This window comes from Neophocaena asiaeorientalis, unplaced genomic scaffold (genome assembly GCF_003031525.2).
Source record: "Neophocaena asiaeorientalis asiaeorientalis breed wild unplaced genomic scaffold, Neophocaena_asiaeorientalis_V1.1 scaffold1409, whole genome shotgun sequence".
NCBI lineage: Eukaryota > Metazoa > Chordata > Mammalia > Artiodactyla > Phocoenidae > Neophocaena > Neophocaena asiaeorientalis.
Genome location: NW_020173789.1, coordinates 19,883 through 39,036, shown reverse-complemented (window position 1 = coordinate 39,036; position 19,154 = coordinate 19,883). Strand labels below are relative to the sequence as shown.

At 37.4% G+C, this 19,154-nt stretch overlaps 1 protein-coding gene across 1 annotated transcript in view; it reads right to left on the bottom strand.

Annotated features, from left to right (window-relative positions):
- Positions 1–19,154, bottom strand: part of LOC112404062 (dystrophin-like) — a gene marked incomplete at both ends in the record, with an annotated part of 44,006 nt that overhangs the window by 14,638 nt on the left and 10,214 nt on the right. The window contains one exon of the mRNA XM_024751868.1: positions 13,636–13,755. Coding sequence (XP_024607636.1) covers positions 13,636–13,755 — 120 coding nt within the window. The remainder of the gene's footprint in view (positions 1–13,635; positions 13,756–19,154) is intronic.

Below are 19,154 nucleotides of genomic sequence, written 5' to 3'. Positions count from 1 at the left end.
GAGAAAATGTAAATGTATATATATACATATACATACATTTGTATAAATGGATATATACTTACATTTATATATAGGCTTATGCTCACATGTATGGATGGGAATTCAGATCCTTCTTATCAAAAAATTAACTTATCTTTATTTTTATACAGCAGGTTCTTATTAGTCATCAACTTTATACACATCAGTATATACATGTCAATCCCAATCTCCCAATTCATCACACCACCACCACCACCACCCCTCCACTTTCCCCCCCAGGGTCCATACGTCTGTTCTCTACATCTGTGTCTCAATTTCTGCCCTGCAAACCAGTTCATCTGTACCATTTTTCTAGGTTCCACATATATTTGTTAATATACGATATTTGTTTTTCTCCTTCTGACTTACTTCACTCTCTGTGACAGTCTATAGATTCATCCACATCTCTATAAATGACTCAATTTCGTTCCTTTTTATGGCTGAGTATTGTATATATGTACCACATCTTCTTTATCCATTCGTCTGCCGATGGGCATTCCAGTTGCTTCCACAACCTGGCTATTCTAAATAGCGCTGAAATGAATATCAGGGTGCATGTGTCTTTTTGAATTATGGTATTATCTGAGTATATGCCCAGTAGTGGGACTGCTGGGTCATATGGTAGTTCTATTTTTAGTTTTTTAAGGAAACTCCATACTGTTCTCCACAGTGGCTGCATCAATTTACATTCCCACCAACATTGTAGGAGTGTTCCCTTTTCTCCACACCCTCTCCAGCAGTTGTTCTTTGTAGGTTTTCTGATGATGCCCATTCTAACTGGTGTGAGGTGATACCTCATTGTAGTTTTGATTTGCGTTTCTCTAAGAATTAGTGATGATGAGCAGCTTTTGATATGCTTCTTGGCCAGCTGTATGTCTTCCTTGGAGAAATGTCCATTTAGGTCTTCTGCTCATTTTTGGATTTTTTGGTTTTTTTAATATTGAGCTGCATGAGCTGTTTATATATTTTAGAGGTTAATCATTTGTCCACTGATTCGTCTGCAAATATTTTCTCCCATTCTGAGGGTTGTCTTTTCGTCTTGTTTATAGTTTCCTTTGCAGTGCAAGAGCTTTTACGTTTCATTAGGTCCCATTTGTTTATTTTTGTTTTTATTTCCATTACTCTAGGAGGTTGGTCAAAAAAGATGTTGCTGTGATTTATGTCAAAGAGTGTTCTTCCTAAGTTTTCCTCTAAGAGTCTTCTAGTGTCCAGTTTTACATTTAGGTCTCTAATCCATTTTGAGTCTATTTTTGTGCATGGTGTTAGGGACTGTTCTAATTTCATTCTTTTATATGTAGCTGTCCAGTTTTCCCAGGACCACTTATCAAAGCGACTGTCTTTTCTCCATTGTATATCCTTGCCTCCTTTATCATAGATAAGTTGACCATAGATGCATGGGTTTATCTCTGGGTTTTCTATCCTGTTCTATTGATCTATGTTTCCGTTTTTCTGCCAGTACCACATTGTCTTTTTTTTTTTTAACATCTTTATTGGGGTATAATTGCTTTACAATGGTGTGCTAGTTTCTGCTTTATAACAAAGTGAATCAGTTACACATATACATATGTTCCCATATCTCTTCCCTCTTGCATGTGATTACAGTAGCTTTGTAGTATAGTCTGCAGTCACTGAGTCTGATTCCTCCAGCTCCGTTTTTTTCCCTAAAGACTGCTTTAGCTATTCGGGGTCTTTTGTGTCTCCATACAAATTTTAAGTTTTGTTCTAGTTCTGTAAAAAATGCCTTTGGTAATTTGATAGGGATTGCACTGAATCTGTAGATTGCTTTGGGTAGGATAGTCATTTTAACAATATTGATTCTTCCAATCCAAGAACATGGTATATCTCTCCATCTGTTTGTATCATATTTAATTTCCTTCATCAGTGTCTTAAAGGTTTCTGCATACAGATCTCTTGTCTCCCTAGGTAGGTTTATTCCTAGGTATTTTATTCTTTTTGTTGAAATGGTAAATGGGAGTGTTTCCTCAATTTCTCTTTCAGATTTTTCATCATTAGTGTACAGGAATGCAAGAGATTTCTGTGCATTAATTTTGTATCCTGCAACTTTACCAGATTCACTGATTAGCTCTAGTAGTTTTCTGGTGGCATCCTTAGGATTCTCTATGTAAGGTATCATGTCATCTGCAAACAGTAACAGCTTTACTTCTTCTATTCCAATTTGTATTACTTTTATTTCTTTTTCTTCTCTGATTGCCGTGGCTAAAACTTCCAAAACTATATTGAATAATAGTGGTGAGAGTGGACATCCTTCTCTTGTTCCTGATCTTAGAGGAAATGCTTTCAGTTTTTCACCATTGAGAATGACGTTTCCTGTGGTTGCTGTATATGGCCTTTATTATGTTGAGTTAGGTTCCCTCTGTGCCCACTTTCTGGAGAGTTTTTATCATAAATGGGTGTTGAATTCTGTCAGAAGCTTTTTCTGCATCTATTGAGATGTTCATGTGGTGTTTCTTCTTCAATTTGTTAATATGGGGTATCACATTGATTGATTTGCGTATATTGAAGAATCCTTGCATCCCTGGGATAAGTCCCACTTGATCATGGTGTATGATCCTTTTAATGTGCTGTTGGATTCTGCTTTACAGTATTTTGTTGAGGATTTTTGCACCTATGCTCATCAGTGATATTGGTCTATAGTTTCCTTTCTTTGTGACATCATTGTCTGCTTTTGGTATCAGGGTGATGGTGACTTCGTAGAATGAGTTTGGGGGTGTTCCTCCCTCTGCTGTATTTTGGAAGAGTTTGAGAAGGATAGGGGTTAGCTCTTCTCTAAGTGTTTGACAGAATTCGCCTGTGAAGCCATCTGGTCCTGGGCTTTTGTTTGTTGGAAGATTTTTAATCAGTCTCAATTTCAGTGCTTGGATTGGTCTGTTTATATTTTCTATTTCTTCCTGGTTCAGTATCAGAAGGTTGTGCTTTTCTAAGAATTTGTCCATTTCTTCCAGGTTATCCATTATATTGACATACAGTTGAATGGTAGTAATCTCTCATGATCTTTTGTATTTCTGCAGTGCAGTTGCTACTTCTCCCTTTTCCTTTCTAATTCTACTGATTTGAGCCTTCTCCCTCTTTTTCTTGATGAGTCTGGCTAATGGTTTATCAATTTTGTTTATCTTCTCAAAGAACCAGCTTTTAGTTTTATTGATCTTTGATATTGTTTTCCTTGTTTCTATTTCATTTATTTCTGTTCTGGTCTTTATGATTTCTTTCCTTCTACTAACTTTGGGTTTTGTTTGTTCTTCCTTCTCTAGTTCCTTTAGGTGTAAGGTTAGACTGTTGATTTGAGATTTTTCTTGTTTCTTGAGATAGTCTTGTATTGCTATAAACATCCCTCTTAGAACTGCTTTTGCTGCATCCCATAGGTTTTGGAGCGTCATGTTGTTTTTTTCCCTCAAGACTGCTTTGGCTATTCGGGGTCTTTTGTGTCTCCATACAAATTTTAAGTTTTGTTCTAGTTCTGTAAAAAATGCCTTTGGTAATTTGATAGGGATTGCACTGAATCTGTAGATTGCTTTGGGTAGGATAGTCATTTTAACAATATTGATTCTTCCAATCCAAGAACATGGTATATCTCTCCATCTGTTTGTATCATATTTAATTTCCTTCATCAGTGTCTTAAAGGTTTCTGCATACAGATCTCTTGTCTCCCTAGGTAGGTTTATTCCTAGGTATTTTATTCTTTTTGTTGAAATGGTAAATGGGAGTGTTTCCTCAATTTCTCTTTCAGATTTTTCATCATTAGTGTACAGGAATGCAAGAGATTTCTGTGCATTAATTTTGTATCCTGCAACTTTACCAGATTCACTGATTAGCTCTAGTAGTTTTCTGGTGGCATCCTTAGGATTCTCTATGTAAGGTATCATGTCATCTGCAAACAGTAACAGCTTTACTTCTTCTATTCCAATTTGTATTACTTTTATTTCTTTTTCTTCTCTGATTGCCGTGGCTAAAACTTCCAAAACTATATTGAATAATAGTGGTGAGAGTGGACATCCTTCTCTTGTTCCTGATCTTAGAGGAAATGCTTTCAGTTTTTCACCATTGAGAATGACGTTTCCTGTGGTTGCTGTATATGGCCTTTATTATGTTGAGTTAGGTTCCCTCTGTGCCCACTTTCTGGAGAGTTTTTATCATAAATGGGTGTTGAATTTTGTCAAAAGCTTTTTCTCCATCTATTGAGATGATCATATGGTGTTTCTTCTTCAATTTGTTAATATGGGGTATCACATTGATTGATTTGCGTATATTGAAGAATCCTTGCATCCCTGGGATAAGTCCCACTTGATCATGGTGTATGATCCTTTTAATGTGCTGTTGGATTCTGCTTTACAGTATTTTGTTGAGGATTTTTGCACCTATGCTCATCAGTGATATTGGTCTATAGTTTCCTTTCTTTGTGACATCATTGTCTGCTTTTGGTATCAGGGTGATGGTGACTTCGTAGAATGAGTTTGGGGGTGTTCCTCCCTCTGCTGTATTTTGGAAGAGTTTGAGAAGGATAGGGGTTAGCTCTTCTCTAAGTGTTTGACAGAATTCGCCTGTGAAGCCATCTGGTCCTGGGCTTTTGTTTGTTGGAAGATTTTTAATCAGTCTCAATTTCAGTGCTTGGATTGGTCTGTTTATATTTTCTATTTCTTCCTGGTTCAGTATCAGAAGGTTGTGCTTTTCTAAGAATTTGTCCATTTCTTCCAGGTTATCCATTATATTGACATACAGTTGAATGGTAGTAATCTCTCATGATCTTTTGTATTTCTGCAGTGCAGTTGCTACTTCTCCCTTTTCCTTTCTAATTCTACTGATTTGAGCCTTCTCCCTCTTTTTCTTGATGAGTCTGGCTAATGGTTTATCAATTTTGTTTATCTTCTCAAAGAACCAGCTTTTAGTTTTATTGATCTTTGATATTGTTTTCCTTGTTTCTATTTCATTTATTTCTGTTCTGGTCTTTATGATTTCTTTCCTTCTACTAACTTTGGGTTTTGTTTGTTCTTCCTTCTCTAGTTCCTTTAGGTGTAAGGTTAGACTGTTGATTTGAGATTTTTCTTGTTTCTTGAGATAGTCTTGTATTGCTATAAACATCCCTCTTAGAACTGCTTTTGCTGCATCCCATAGGTTTTGGAGCGTCATGTTTTCCTTGTCATTTGTCTCTAGGTAATTTTTGATTTCCGCCTTGATTTCTTCAGTGATCTCTTGGTTATTTAGTAATGTATTGTTTAGATTCCATGTGTTTGTGTTTTTTACGTGTTTTTCCCTTAACTGATTTCTAATCTCATAGTGTTATAGTCAGAAAAGATGCCTGATATCATTTTAATTTTCTTAAATTTACTGAGGCTTGATTTGTGACCCAAGAAGTGATCTATCCTGGAGAATGTTCCATGCACACTTGAGAAGAAAGTGTAATCTGCTGTTTTTGGATGGAATGTCCTATAAATATCAATTAAATCTATCTGGTCTATTGTGTCATTTAACGCTGTGTTTCCTTATTAATTTTCTGTTTGGATGATCTACCATTGGTGTAAGTGAGGTGTTAAAGTCCCCTACTATTATTGTATTACTGTCGATTTTCTTTTATAGCTGTTAGCAGTTGCCTTATGTATTGAGGTGCTCCTATGTTGGGTGCATATATGTTTATAATTGTTATATCTTCTTCTTGGATTAATCCCTTGATCATTACATAGTGTCCTTCGTTGTCTCTTGTAACATCCTTTATTTTAAAGTCTATTTTATCTGATATGAGTATTGCTACTCCAGCTTTCTTTTGATTTCCATTTGCATGGAATATGTTTTTCCATCCCTTCACTTTCAGTCTGTATGTGTCCCTAGGTCTGAAGTGGGTCTCTTGTAGACAGCATATATATATGGGTCTTGTTTTTGTATCCATTCAGCGAGCCTGTGTCTTTTGGCTGGAGCATTTAATCCATTCATGTTTAAGGTAATTATCGATATGTGTGTTCCTATTACCATTTTCTTAATTATTATGGGTTTGTTTTTGTAGGTCCTCTTCTTTTCTTGTGTTTTCCACTTAGAGAAGTTCCTTTTGCATTTTCTGTAGAGCTGGTTTGGTGGTGCTGAATTCTCTTAGCTTTTGCCTGTCCGTAAAGCTTTTGATTTCTCCGTGGAACCTGAATGAGGCCCTTGCTGGGTAGAGTATTCTTGGTTGTAGGTTCTTCCCTTTCATCACTTTGAATATGTCCTGCCACTCCCTTCTGGCTTGCAGAGTTTCTGCTGAGAGCTCAGCTGTTAACCTATGGGAGTTCCCTTGTATGCTATTTGTCATTTTTCCCTTGCTGCTTTCAATAATTTTGCCTTTAATTTTTTTTCCAATTTGATTACTATGTGTCTTGCCATGTTTCTCCTTGGGTTCATCCTGTATGGGACTCTCTGCACTTCCTGGATTATGGGTAGCTATTTCCTTTCCCATATTAGGAAAGTTTTCAACTATAATTTCTTCAAATATTTTCTCGGGTCCTTTCTCTCTCTTCTCCTTCTGGAACCCCTATAATGAGAATGTTGTTGTGTTTAATGTTGTCTCAGAGGTCTCTTAGGCTGTCTTCATTTCTTTTCATTCTTTTTTCTTTATTCTGTTCTGCAGCAGTGAATTCCACCATTCTGTCTTCCAGGTCATTTATCCATTCTTCTGCCTCAGTTATTCTGCTATTGATTCCTTCTAGTGTAGTTTTCATTTCAGTTATTGTATTGTTCATCTCTGTTTGTTTGTTCTTTAATTCTTCTAGGTCTTTGTTAAACATTTCTCACATCTTCTCAATCTTTGCCTCCATTCTTTCTACGAGGTCCTGGATCATCTTCACTATCATTATTCTGAATTCTTTTTCTGGAAGGTTGCCTATCTCCACTTCATTTAGTTGTTTTTCTGGGGTTTTATCTTGTTCCTTCATCTGGTACATAGCCCTCTGCCTTTTCATCTTGTCTATCTTTCTGTGAATGTAGTTTTTGTTCCACAGGCTGCAGAATTGTAGTTCTTCTTGCTTCTGCTGTCTGCCCTCTGGTGGATGAGGCTATCTAAGAGGCTTGAGCAAGTTTTTTGATGGGAGGGACTGGTGGTGGGTACAGCTGGCTGTTGCTCTAGTTGGCAGAGCTCAGTAAAACTTTAATCCGCTTGTCTGCTGATGGGTGGGGCTGGGTTCCCTCTCTGTTGGTTTTTTGGCCTGAGGTGACCCAACACTGGAACCTACCTGGGCTCTTCGGTGGGGCTAATGGCAGAATCTGGGAGGGCTCACGCCAAGGAGTACTTCCCAGAACTTCTGCTGCCAGTGACCTTGTCCTCACGGTGAGACTCAGCCACTCCCCGCCTCTGCAGGAGACGGTCCAACACTAGCAGGTAGGTTTGGATCAGCCGCCTGTAGGGTCACTGCTCCTTCCCCTGGGTCCCGATGCGCAACACTACTTTTTGTGTGCCCTCCAAGAGTGGCGTCTCTGTTTCCCCCAGTTCTGTCAAAGTCCTGCAATCAAATCCCGCTAGCCTTCAAAGTCTGATTCTCTAGGAATTCCTCCTCCTGTTGCCGGACCCCCAGGTTGGGAAGCCTGACGTGGGGCTCAGAACCTTCACTCCAGTGGGTGGACTTCTGTGGTATAAGTGTTCTCCAGTTTGCGAGTCACCCACCCAGCAGTTATAGGATTTTATTGTGATTGCGCCCCTCCTACCGTCTCACTGTGGCTTCTCCTTGGTCTTTGGATGTGGGGTATCTTTTTTGATGACTTCCAGTGTCTTCCTGTTGACGACTGTTCAGCAGTTAGTTGACTCTCAGGCTGACTTTCACTAACCCCTTCCTTAGGCACCAAGGGCAGGGCTTATTTACAGGCTTTGGAAGGAATCCCTTGTGTCTTCCTAGAACAAAGTTCAAACTTGCATTTGGCCCTCAAGCAGCAAGCAACCTGCTTTTAAGCCTAAGTCTCGCTTTGCTCTTACCTTCCATCCATTTCTCCATGTGCTCCAGGTGCAGACTTGGCGGCAGCCGCACACACTCACTCTGGCCAGGGCTCACGATCCCTGCTCTCTGTTAAGCTCCTGTAGGGTCTGGGTTCAGCTGCGGCGGGCACAGTGCCAGTGGGCAGCTGCGCTCCCGGCTCACTGGCTGCGGGACTCCATACTGCTTTTTTTTAAGCAGTAAAATTTCAAACAGTAAATATGCCTTTTCTGATTTAAAACATGAAAGACGAGTATGTCACTTGTATGTGACACTCTAACTTCACAGGACATTGCTATGGAATTTCTAAAGTCATTTGGGAGAGGAACTCATCCATTAACCACTCACATGGTGGTGAAATTTACACAGTGACCCAATTATATCCTCAAATGGCTTCCTGTCCCCAAACTTTCTGACTCTGAAAGTTGAATAAAGGAGTCCAATCATTTTCAGTCCAATAAGAAGGCTCACCTTATCCATAGACATCCCACGAGACGCTTTGCATAACACATCAGGGAAATCAAAACATTTTATATTTATTCCATTCCACTGGGTCAACCAACTTAATATAGCCACCAAAGAATTTATCTTGATAATGCCACATAATATTTGCACAAATTGTTTAATGTCATTTGATATCCAGTTGGTTTTCATATCTTGATTTTAGTGAATGTATCTTAGCTCTTAAGAGACCTTTCTAGTCTTTGAAGATTGTTCCTTTATTCAATAAAGTTTATTAACTTCATCAGATGAGTAAGAAACTATACATGTGTGCAAAGCCTTATGTTTAATAATCTGCTCTAAAAGTGTATTTTCCAGGTTACTCTTCTTCAAAAGAGGATGCTTGTACGTATCCATTCTTTTGATATACCTTTAATTCTCCAAAATTTTAGACAGTAACGTTAAGAGTAACATCATTCAACAAAATAATCCAAACACTTTTTCTATGCCAGAAACTCTCACGGGGCTGTGGCCTTAGACACCTTTAATACATCTAGTTGGACTCTCAAGTGTTAACTTATATAGAAGAACACATCTAAAAATGGGATTTTAATAGCTCTACCTTTTATTTGGAAAATGTTTTAATTAGAGCATCTTCTGTAAGAGCTATGGGCCTAACCAGGTTCTTTTTTTTTTTTTTTTACTAGAAACAGCTATCTCCCTAGAACAACAGGCTTTCTTTATGTTCTATAGTCTTTTTCAGTTTCCAATGCGAAAGGCCAATAGGACCTGTGTGTCTCCAAAACACCTCCCTTATCTTGTTTTAGTTTTTGCTCAAATGCCCCCTTCTCAACATAGTTTTCCCTTGACCGCTTCATGTAAAACTGCTCCCTTCTCCAGTCTATGTTTTCCTTATAGTTCTTAGCACCTTTTTCATACTATAAAGCTTGCTTATTTATTCAGATGCTTGCTTCAAATGTAAGCTTCATAGAGGAACAATTTACGTTTTGTCCATACTTAACCTCAAAGCTTAGACTTTTGGCTGGCACCTAGCAGGCACTCAATACATATTTGTCAAATGAAAGAATAAATATGGTCCTTCTATCTGGAACACTTCCCTGTTCTTTATTGTTGCCTAATTAATTTCTACTAAATCTTCAGATCTCACTTAAGGCCATGTAGGTAGGCCTTTCCTTACCTTCTAGAGAAAGGTGAGTCATCTAGTAATACATATATCTATCACATTGAACTCATCACGGCCAGAAATTTACACTTAATTGCATTTAATTAGTGCAGCTCCAGGAGGGCAGGTGCCATGACTGTTGCCCCCACCCATCCCCACCATGGAAGTCCCAGCCGCCATCCTGGCACACAGCTGCTACTCAATACATGTTTGTTGACTGAAGAATTATCGTAGAGTTTAGTATCACACACTAATTCTAGCTATCCACCAAGCCACCGCTAGCACCACTCTTCTGAACCTCAATCTGTAGCTAAACTGGCCCTTTTTCAGTCCCTTGAGGGTGCTATGCTCACTTGATACACCGTTTCCCCTTCCTGGAAACTGCATGTACCTCCACCAATCCCCTTATACACACACTTCATACAGTTCCCTCCAATGTGTCCTTTAGATCATAGTTTAAACATTACTTTACCAGGAAATCATTTCATGCCTTCAAGCTTCAGATTAAGTCAGACTAATTTGTTGTCACAAAACTTGTTCCTTTCCTTCATAGAAATAAGTTACATTCATTTTAAATATTTGCTCATTTTTGTAAATATTTCATTAGTGCTTATTTCCTCTGTTAGATTGCAAGTACCAAGAGAGCAACTGCCATGTCTACCATGGCGACCACGGGTGACAAGGAATCAGCATTTGAATTCAAAGAGGGAGCCTGAGAAATGGCTACCACTGTTTTGAGGTTCCAAGGAAGGCAGCATGCTCACAAATTACTCATTTCTGACCCAGGAAGGTAGAACAAATTCTCTTTTTGTTCACTGTTTTACCTCTGCTACCCAGCGTAATCCCTATGACATAGTAAGAACATTACAAGTACTCATAGAAAAAAATGAAAGAGGCATGGTAATATATTCCATGACTGAAGACTCCACATAAATTATGCAACTTAGTTTTTTAGCCAAGCTATTTCTCAACAAAATCAGTTAACTGGCATCACTGTTTACAAATCAGGTTCTCTGTGTACTGATATCATAGAAACCTCTAAAGTTAAGGACAAGTTTCTGACCTGTGGTGACATTGCTGAGGGACAAGCTGAACCTCTGACAGAATCAAATTAATTTACAAGAGACTGCACTTTTCAGAATATTATCCTTCATAAGTCATGCCATCTTTCAGAATCCCTAAGCATATGTTCTGACCTTTCTTTTTCTTCAAACCTTTTAAAAAGAAGACTTCTAGAAGTCTTTTAAAGTTAGAGAAAATCTAACTTATAATAGAGTTCAAAGAACTAAGTCAATACATGTAAAGATATTCCATGAGGAGTATTTTTAGAGTTCTAACTCAAGATGGTAAGAACATCTCTCTCTCTCTCTGTTACTGAATTAAATCAAAGACTATCTTTCCTAGTTTTCCCCTATCTGTACCTCTTTACTAAAGACAACTGGGTATCCATTTTGAGGCTCTGGTACTTCAGCAAATTGGAGAGAAATGGATTAAGGCATTGTGGTGACATGGGAGGCCATGGAGGAGAAAGAAGGTGTGGGGTAAGCGTTCAACACTAACAGGTCTTCAGGAATCAGCTATGGATGACCAGACCCTGCTTCAACAAAAGCTCTAAAGCATTCTTCTCAGGTTCCTGCCAGTTTTTTTTTTTCCTCCTTTTGTATTGAGTCCATATACCTTTTTCTCTTTCCTAAAATTCTTCCTATTACTTCTAATAGAATTCCTCAGGGCCCAGTATGAAACATGATAGCTCAGTCTCTGAAGCATACATGGAATTCTTGTCACATGCAGAGGATATTTGGGTTGCTGTTTAAGTGACTCCTCTAATGTATTTGTTTATCTGTCTTTTTATTCTTTATTATTTCTTCTCTCCTCTTTTTCTACCAACTTCTCTACCTCTTCTCTTTCTTTATAAAAATTAAACTAGTTAAGACAACATTATATTACTTGTAAAGAACCTAAGAAAGAATCATCAAAATTCCAAAGTCAAATGAGAGCCCAGCATTCCAGGGCAATTCCAACTAATAGTTAAATAAGGCATAGAATTCAAGCATGGATTCTTCTGGGACTGATGGAATAGGAAGAAAGAAAGGCTAAAGTGGGGGCCTTCTCACCACTTAAGTCCTTTAACTCTGCTCTTTTAGACACTAATCTAGATTATCTAAAAGTCAGGTAACAGTAACAGAAATGAGGGTTCAAAAGAGGAAAGGGGGTTGAGGGGAAAATAGGAGGCTGGGAGGCTACGGTCAACACTAATTAAGGGGGGGAGGCAATCATATACAAATGTGGACTGAGTTTGTGTGAACTGGGAATAGCCAATACATGTGCAGCTATCTTAGTAGATGCTTCTGGGTCAAAGAAATAAAGACATAAAATAAGGTAAAAAATGAAAGCAAATAGGATAATAAATATAGAAAAGCTTAGGGCCACCACTCTTAATTCATCCTACCTAGGATCTAACCCAGTCACCATCTGTGAATGCTATAGACTGTTTTTCAAGGTGGCCTAGTCCCACAGGCATCACCTTGGAAATAATTATATTCTAAATCTAGTTGTATTAGGTCTTGTGGTGCCAAAGTGACTGTTTTTCAGTTGTTATTTTAACTGGAAGTACTCTGTGACTTAGAAAAGTCTCTGCCTTAATTTTTTTTTAACCAGTCACCCTTCTAAACTCTGCCTCCCAGCCTTCTCTTATCTTTTCTGAACATTTCTAAGAAACACTGAATATTAGATTTTTACCCATCTGTAAATAGTCACAACATTATTGTATCAGAACTATGGAATTCCGTAAAATGGGTGTAGCAGTGGCCTGTAAGTCCTTTAACCAGTCGTGTGTGTGTGTCTGTGTACAACAAATCTGATCATATATGCAATGATACATTATAATATTGGGTGTCATAAACCTTTTCAGATCTGTAATCCCTGCAATTTCATTGAAACATAAGCAATTAACATGAATCACTAGTATATATTAAGTGCTCAACTGTAGCAGTTCAACAGTTTCATCTTTTTCATTTAATGATGGAAAGTGAGATAATATTGTTGGAGATTGGCAGTCTAAAACAGTAACCTTAGGAAACGACATTTCACTGGGATAAAAAGAACACAATTCACACAAAAAGAGAAAAAAACAGAGATAAGGCTTTTTTATAGGTTAGGTAAGAGAAACTAGGTTTAGAAAAACCTTGGGCTTATAAAGCTATTTAAACCCACGTTGACTGGATCCTCAGACGTGTTAGACTATTGGCTTCTAACTATCACAAAGGAAAGGCAAGCATGTAGTGGGTACAATGAATGCCTCAAATATAATCTGTGGTTGGGTAAATATGTGAATGTACGTGTCACATTCAGAACAATAAACTGTTGTTATTTTCCCTTAATGTTGATGTTTTGGTATATGTATATATGCTTTGCTGAAATTAAAAAAATCTTATAACAAAACTTTATCATTTCCAGTTAGGAAGTAAATATGAAAATATCCACATTATCCTTTATTAATATATACTAGTTATATTTCCAAGGACACAATTACTATGAGTCAGATTGAATGAGGGATTGAAAGGCTAAGTATCTCCTACAACAAAACTTCCAGGGCTTAAGCATCCTGCTATGTCCTCATCGAGACTACAGCTGAAGGCTTCCAGGAAAAAATATACTGAAGGTGTTAAATTTTTTCTTATTTGACTGAATGTGATCCTTTTTGTGTTTTCTTACCTTTGCCCTCTCTTAGACTGTAGGTTTGAAGAGAGCATAAATAATACTCCTCTGACGAGTTATCTAATGCATGCTATTCAACTATAATTAAAAAACAGATCCGCATTTATGTATTTCCCCAAAGGCCAGGAAGCTAGTGTGAGCAAACAGCATATAACGAAAAGGAAATATGCACAAACATCCCACAAATGGGACATAATTTGAATTAGTTTAAATGAATACATTGCATTCTAAATATTTGTAATGTACAAATTACATTTAAAATTTTCTAAATATTTTCTGAATTGCAATTAATTATTTTGAATGACATATTTAGTGTATTAAAGAAAATACTCTGACCTTAAGCTGTTTTTCCAAAGCAGCAGTTGCATGATCGCCACTAGATTCATCAACCACCACCACCATGTGCGTGAGAGAATTCACCCTGACTTGTTCCTGTTCCAGGTCTTCTTGAAGCACCTGAAAGATAAGTTTTTTTAAAAAGGAAATTAAAATAATAGTCTCCTGCTCTGTATGCCAGAAACATTTCTTCCCAAATGAGTGTGATTTATTTCTGCCATGTTTTGGGTAATACAGTTTTTTATTAGACTGGAATCATTTCAAGCAAATTTTTTGCTATGGTGCTCAGCAAAATTTGCACGTTTTTGTCAATTGAATGTGAAAGTATATAGAGAGAAAGCATCTGTTGAGAAAGGCATACTAAGATATGCTGCCCGTTACCACACTTCCTCTCACTTTTTCAAGGACTTCTCCTAAAATACCTGGCCGCCTCAACCATCTGCAATGTCTTCTTCTCTACAGTTCTCCATTATCAACCAAAACAAAACAAAACAAAACAAACTCTTGACCCAAAAAACCCCTCCCGCTACTGCCTCTTCACTAAAAAATATTTTGTTTTCTACATTACTCTTTCTATTTCCTTACCCTACTATTTTCCCTTTACCCACTATCCCATTAAAACATCTCTTATAAAGGGTGCCATCAATCTCCAGGTTCCCAAATCCAATAGCCATTTTTTGATAGCATCTTACTTGACATTTTGATTACTAACCTAATTAACCACTCCTTCATTCTTGATCCTCTCTTCTCTCTTCCTGAGCTTCATGTACCACCCTTCACCCTTGCCTGATTATCCTCCTACCTCACTAAGAACTGCTTTTTAGCTCCTTTGCTGGTTGGTTTCTTCTCCTCTGCTCAACTATAAATCAGATGACATTCCTCTGGATAAAAACCAATGGAATCCCATCACACTAAGAGGAAAAATCCAAATCCTTGAACCTGAAATCCTTGAACCTGAAATCCTTATATGATCTAGCACCTTCCTGCCTCTCTAATCTAACTGCATACCGTTCTTGCCCTCTGACACTATGTTTCAGTCATGCTTGTCTTCTCTCTCTTCCACACTGTGTCAAGCTATTTGCTCTACCCCAATTGCTCTTCCTCTGTATCTTTAAATAATCTCTCATTCTTATCATTCAGGACTCAGTTTAAGTGTCACCTGCGCAGAGACGCTTTTCATGAAGATGCTATCTAAATTTGCTTCTTAGTTACTATTTCTATAACTTTTTAAACATAACATTTTCACACTCAGATTTTTCTTATGTATTAGTTTAGTCATTTGTTGTGTGTCTTTACTTACTGGAATATAAGATCCACTAAAACAGAGATGCCCCCTGTCCTTCTCACTACATATTCCAAGCAACTAAAGATAAACAAACTCTTGTTAAATGAATAGCACCATGTGGAGGGGTGAGGGCAATATTCACAGGTGAGTTTGACCCTTCCTGACTGCATAAAGATTACAATCTAATGGGTGAGATTCCTTTTTTAAAGTGTAATTACAATTATACTATCAAGCACATATAACCCAAAACAGTATTCCAATCTTTTAAAAATCACAGTGTATAGATTTTTTGTAAAGATAAACAGGAATAAACAGACAGTAAAGAGAGGAGGACTGAACAGAGGAGGCTGCTCTAGATCCAAGACACCCTGCTTGGGAGATCCAGTTCCTCCAGGACCTTATCACACTACACTAATTATTACCTGGAAATCCCTAAATGAGTATGTAAAATTCCTGGTCATCTAGTCTGCCTCTTAGAACATGTTATTATATAATACAAGAATGAAGAAGCAGGTTTGGGATAAAGCCTGTTACTTTCTAGAAAACCTGGCATCCCTACTTGTGAAACAATGATGCCTGGCACCTATCAGACTAGCTCTTAGTTATTCGAACCCTGTGGCAGGCGTAAGGGAACCTATTAGAATTAGCTACATCACAAACTCAAATGTTTGAGCATTTTTATCCTAGGACTTTTATTTTTCAAGTCTCAACATTTTAGAGCACTATATAAAATCACTTACTTTTACTTCCTCTCTCCAGACTTTCACAGTACATTTTCAAGTGAAGCAATTTAAAATAAAATGACTATGCACCTATTTTGTGTGTGGAGTCTATACTGCCTATCACACCTTTGACATTCCAGAGCTTACACTGGTTAATAAAACTCTTTCTGCCATGAGGCTCAAAATGGAAACATTAACATTCAGAGTTGACTTTGTTTCTACTCCCACATATCACTTTAAATTAATATAATTAAAATATGCTTAGTAAACTATTAAGTTTAAGTGATTTATAGTTTTTAGCTTAGCCAAATAAATGTACAAAAAAGGAAAGACTGATGAGAACAAAACTTGAATTGAATATAAAATGTGCAAAAGCTTAAGAAACCAGAAGAGTTTCTACAAACATGGGATAAGCCTAACATTTAGGAAAGTACTATCTTAGAAAATCCAGCTCAGGAACCAAAAAATCCCTAGATACTCATGAACAGTTAGCTAATGCAATACATCTGGATGTGAATTGATTTTATTTTCAAATAAAAGCATCCCAGGCAAATCAGAAAACTTTATGATTTCTTAGGAAATGATGGGGGGTAGGCAGTATATCATTCTCGTTACTTTTTCTCTTATGGTCATTTTTACGTCCTTATTTCCATCACCTCTGCACTGGGCTAGGCTCTGTATTCCTTATTCTATCTATTCCCTGAATGAAATGATCTGGAAATGACTTGCCATTTTATTTTCAGTCCAATATTCACTTTACTAAGCCTGACTGGTCACAGTACTGTCTAGTTCCCCATGAGGATCTATTTATAGTATGTACTTTTGTTATAAATTTGCTAAATATTTTAAATAGGCTTCCTCAACAGGCTCTCCTAGAAGAGCTTTTATTTTGATACCCACTTACTTAAACATTCTTGCATAGTTATCTTAGTCTTTATAGCAAACCCATTTTTTTAACCTTTTTGTTAAAAATAAATGTTTATGTTTCTACTAAATCCTAAGCTACCAAAGGGGGGGGGCCCTAAAGACCATTTCTATGATGTTTTAAAGATTTAAAAAGCACCCAGTGCTTACCAATCCCAGGAAGGGGGCTCAGTAAATGTGGAAAACTGTTTTAAAAACAGAGCTGACCATTAATGTACCCCTACATCTTTCCAAATATAAGTAGAAAAGGACATAGTATGGAAGACAGAGTGACAAAAATATGTGCATGTTTAAAGGTGTGGGATCTAACATCAGATTTTCTGAGTTTGATTCCTGCATGTATTGCTAACCAGCTATGTGACCTTGTGAAAGTTTCCAACCACGCCAAGCCTCAGCTTCCTAATTTTCAAAACTGGGATAGGGCTTCCCTGGTGGCGCAGTGGTTGGGAGTCCGCCTGCCGATGCAGGGGACACAGGTTCGTGCCCTGGTCCGGGAGGATCCCACATGCCGCGGAGCAGTTGGGCCCGTGGGCCATGGCCGCTGGGCCTGCACGTCTGGAGCCTGTGCTCCGCGGCGGGAGAGGCCACAACAGTGAGGGGCCCCGCGTAACTGGGATGATAAGAGTACCTACTTCATTAGATGGTTAGGAAGAATGAATAAGCTACAATTGGTTAGCACCTTGCCTGGTACACAATAAATACTAACAGCTAGTTAGTTCTAAAAACTCATATTTAGGCACATTCAGAACAAAGACTTTAAACCATACTGCAAGAATCCAATATTCACTTAATTTACCCTCATCTTATTCATGCTGTCATCCTCCAATAAGCATTCTATGTACAGAAATAGAATGTGGTTTTGGAAATCCAGGAAAAGAAGGGCTGAAGTTACAGTAAAGCTTTAGGATCTGAAGAAATATATAATACATTTTAAATCCTTAAATAAGACTTTAACTTCCAAATTATTTACATGAGATTAACAACAGTAGCTTTAAACTAATTGATCAAGTGGTCTCATACGTTGCTGAAAAATTACCATGGTCAGACGAGCTATTGCATGGAGTGAGGAAATATTTCACGAGTGACAGATCCTAATCATTGAATAATAGCCCTCAATTCTCCTAACTTTCCTCCTCCCTCTACAGTCCATGCATGCATGCATCTATCCATACATCCTACATACAGTTATACCATTGAAATCAGAAATTAAAGTGAACACCAAGAAAATCTAATAAATAATTACAAAACGTCATTTGCCTGAAAATAATTCTTGAAAAAGAAGAGAACAGGATTATTAGGAGAGAGGGCTAGGGTGGAAGGTTTCAAGTGTACCACAGAGGAAGTTATCTGCATTGACTGGCTAGTATGTAGATGTAACATTCAATTCTACTGATTATCTTCCAGTTCAAACATTACCGCCATTCTCATGATGAGCCCATTTTCTTCAATATTCCCTTTCTAGTCCCTTTTTCCATAATTTTAAAGAAAGAGCTTCAGGATTAATGTTGAGAAATCACCTCCTTAAGCATCTTGACTCTGAGCATTTCATACACAGCCACTACTAATGTGTTCTCTTTCCCTACTGCGTATTCTAAGTTTGAGGACTTGTATGCACCCAGTCTCTCCATCTTTTCCATCTAGATATTCCCAAGCCTGAGGGACCGAGTGCCATACTTCTCTAATCTCTTTGCTACTCTCTGCATTTGCTCTAGCCTCTAGGATCGCCACTGCAATCAAAGTTACTGGAATCTCAGAACAGACGAAAAGAGTCTGGGTTCAAAGGCAGACAGGTCAAGACGACAAGCTCAAGTCTACGAAGTACTATTTAAGTTACCTTAGGCAACTCAACCTCTCTGAATACATTTATTTATCCACAAATTAGGGATTTAAATCCCTCCAGGACAGCTTTAGTACTGGAGTGAAATGAGATCGTACATTAGAATCAGTGACTGCAGTACTTAGTGGAATTGACAGGTAGTGAAGTAATGCTTATTTTCTTCTATTTCTGACATCATCGCCTTATCATTTTGTTCTTACACTAAGATGCATGGAAATAGCTCCTCTGGGCATCAGTATTTATTCCCAATACCCTTGATAATTATGTTATGTATCTTTAATTACTAAATATTCTCAGTGTGCTGAAACTATAGAACATCATGTAAAAATATGTGCTTCAGTAGTTTTTTCATTCTCACTAGATAGGACCTAGATCTTTGTTAATGGAATATTAAATATTATCCAGTATAAATTATCTGAAAAATGTAGTTCCACTGAGTAACAGAGTACTACCAGTTGTACTACTAGAAATCATTCTGCTCATAACAGAAATATTAAACATAAAATGATAGTATACTGTAGTTAACAATTTTATATTCCTTAGAAATATACATAATGAAATATTCAACATTACTTTTATATGAAATTAGATTTATGGTCATGCATTTTGTTATAAGATACATGAACTTATTTTTCAAGAAAAAATATTTTCTTAAAATTCATATTATCATATCAGTTGTGGCTTTCTTGTGAAGAATTTTCCCCTAAAATGCATTCTAAAATGTTTTATATACTTAAATAATTCCTTTACA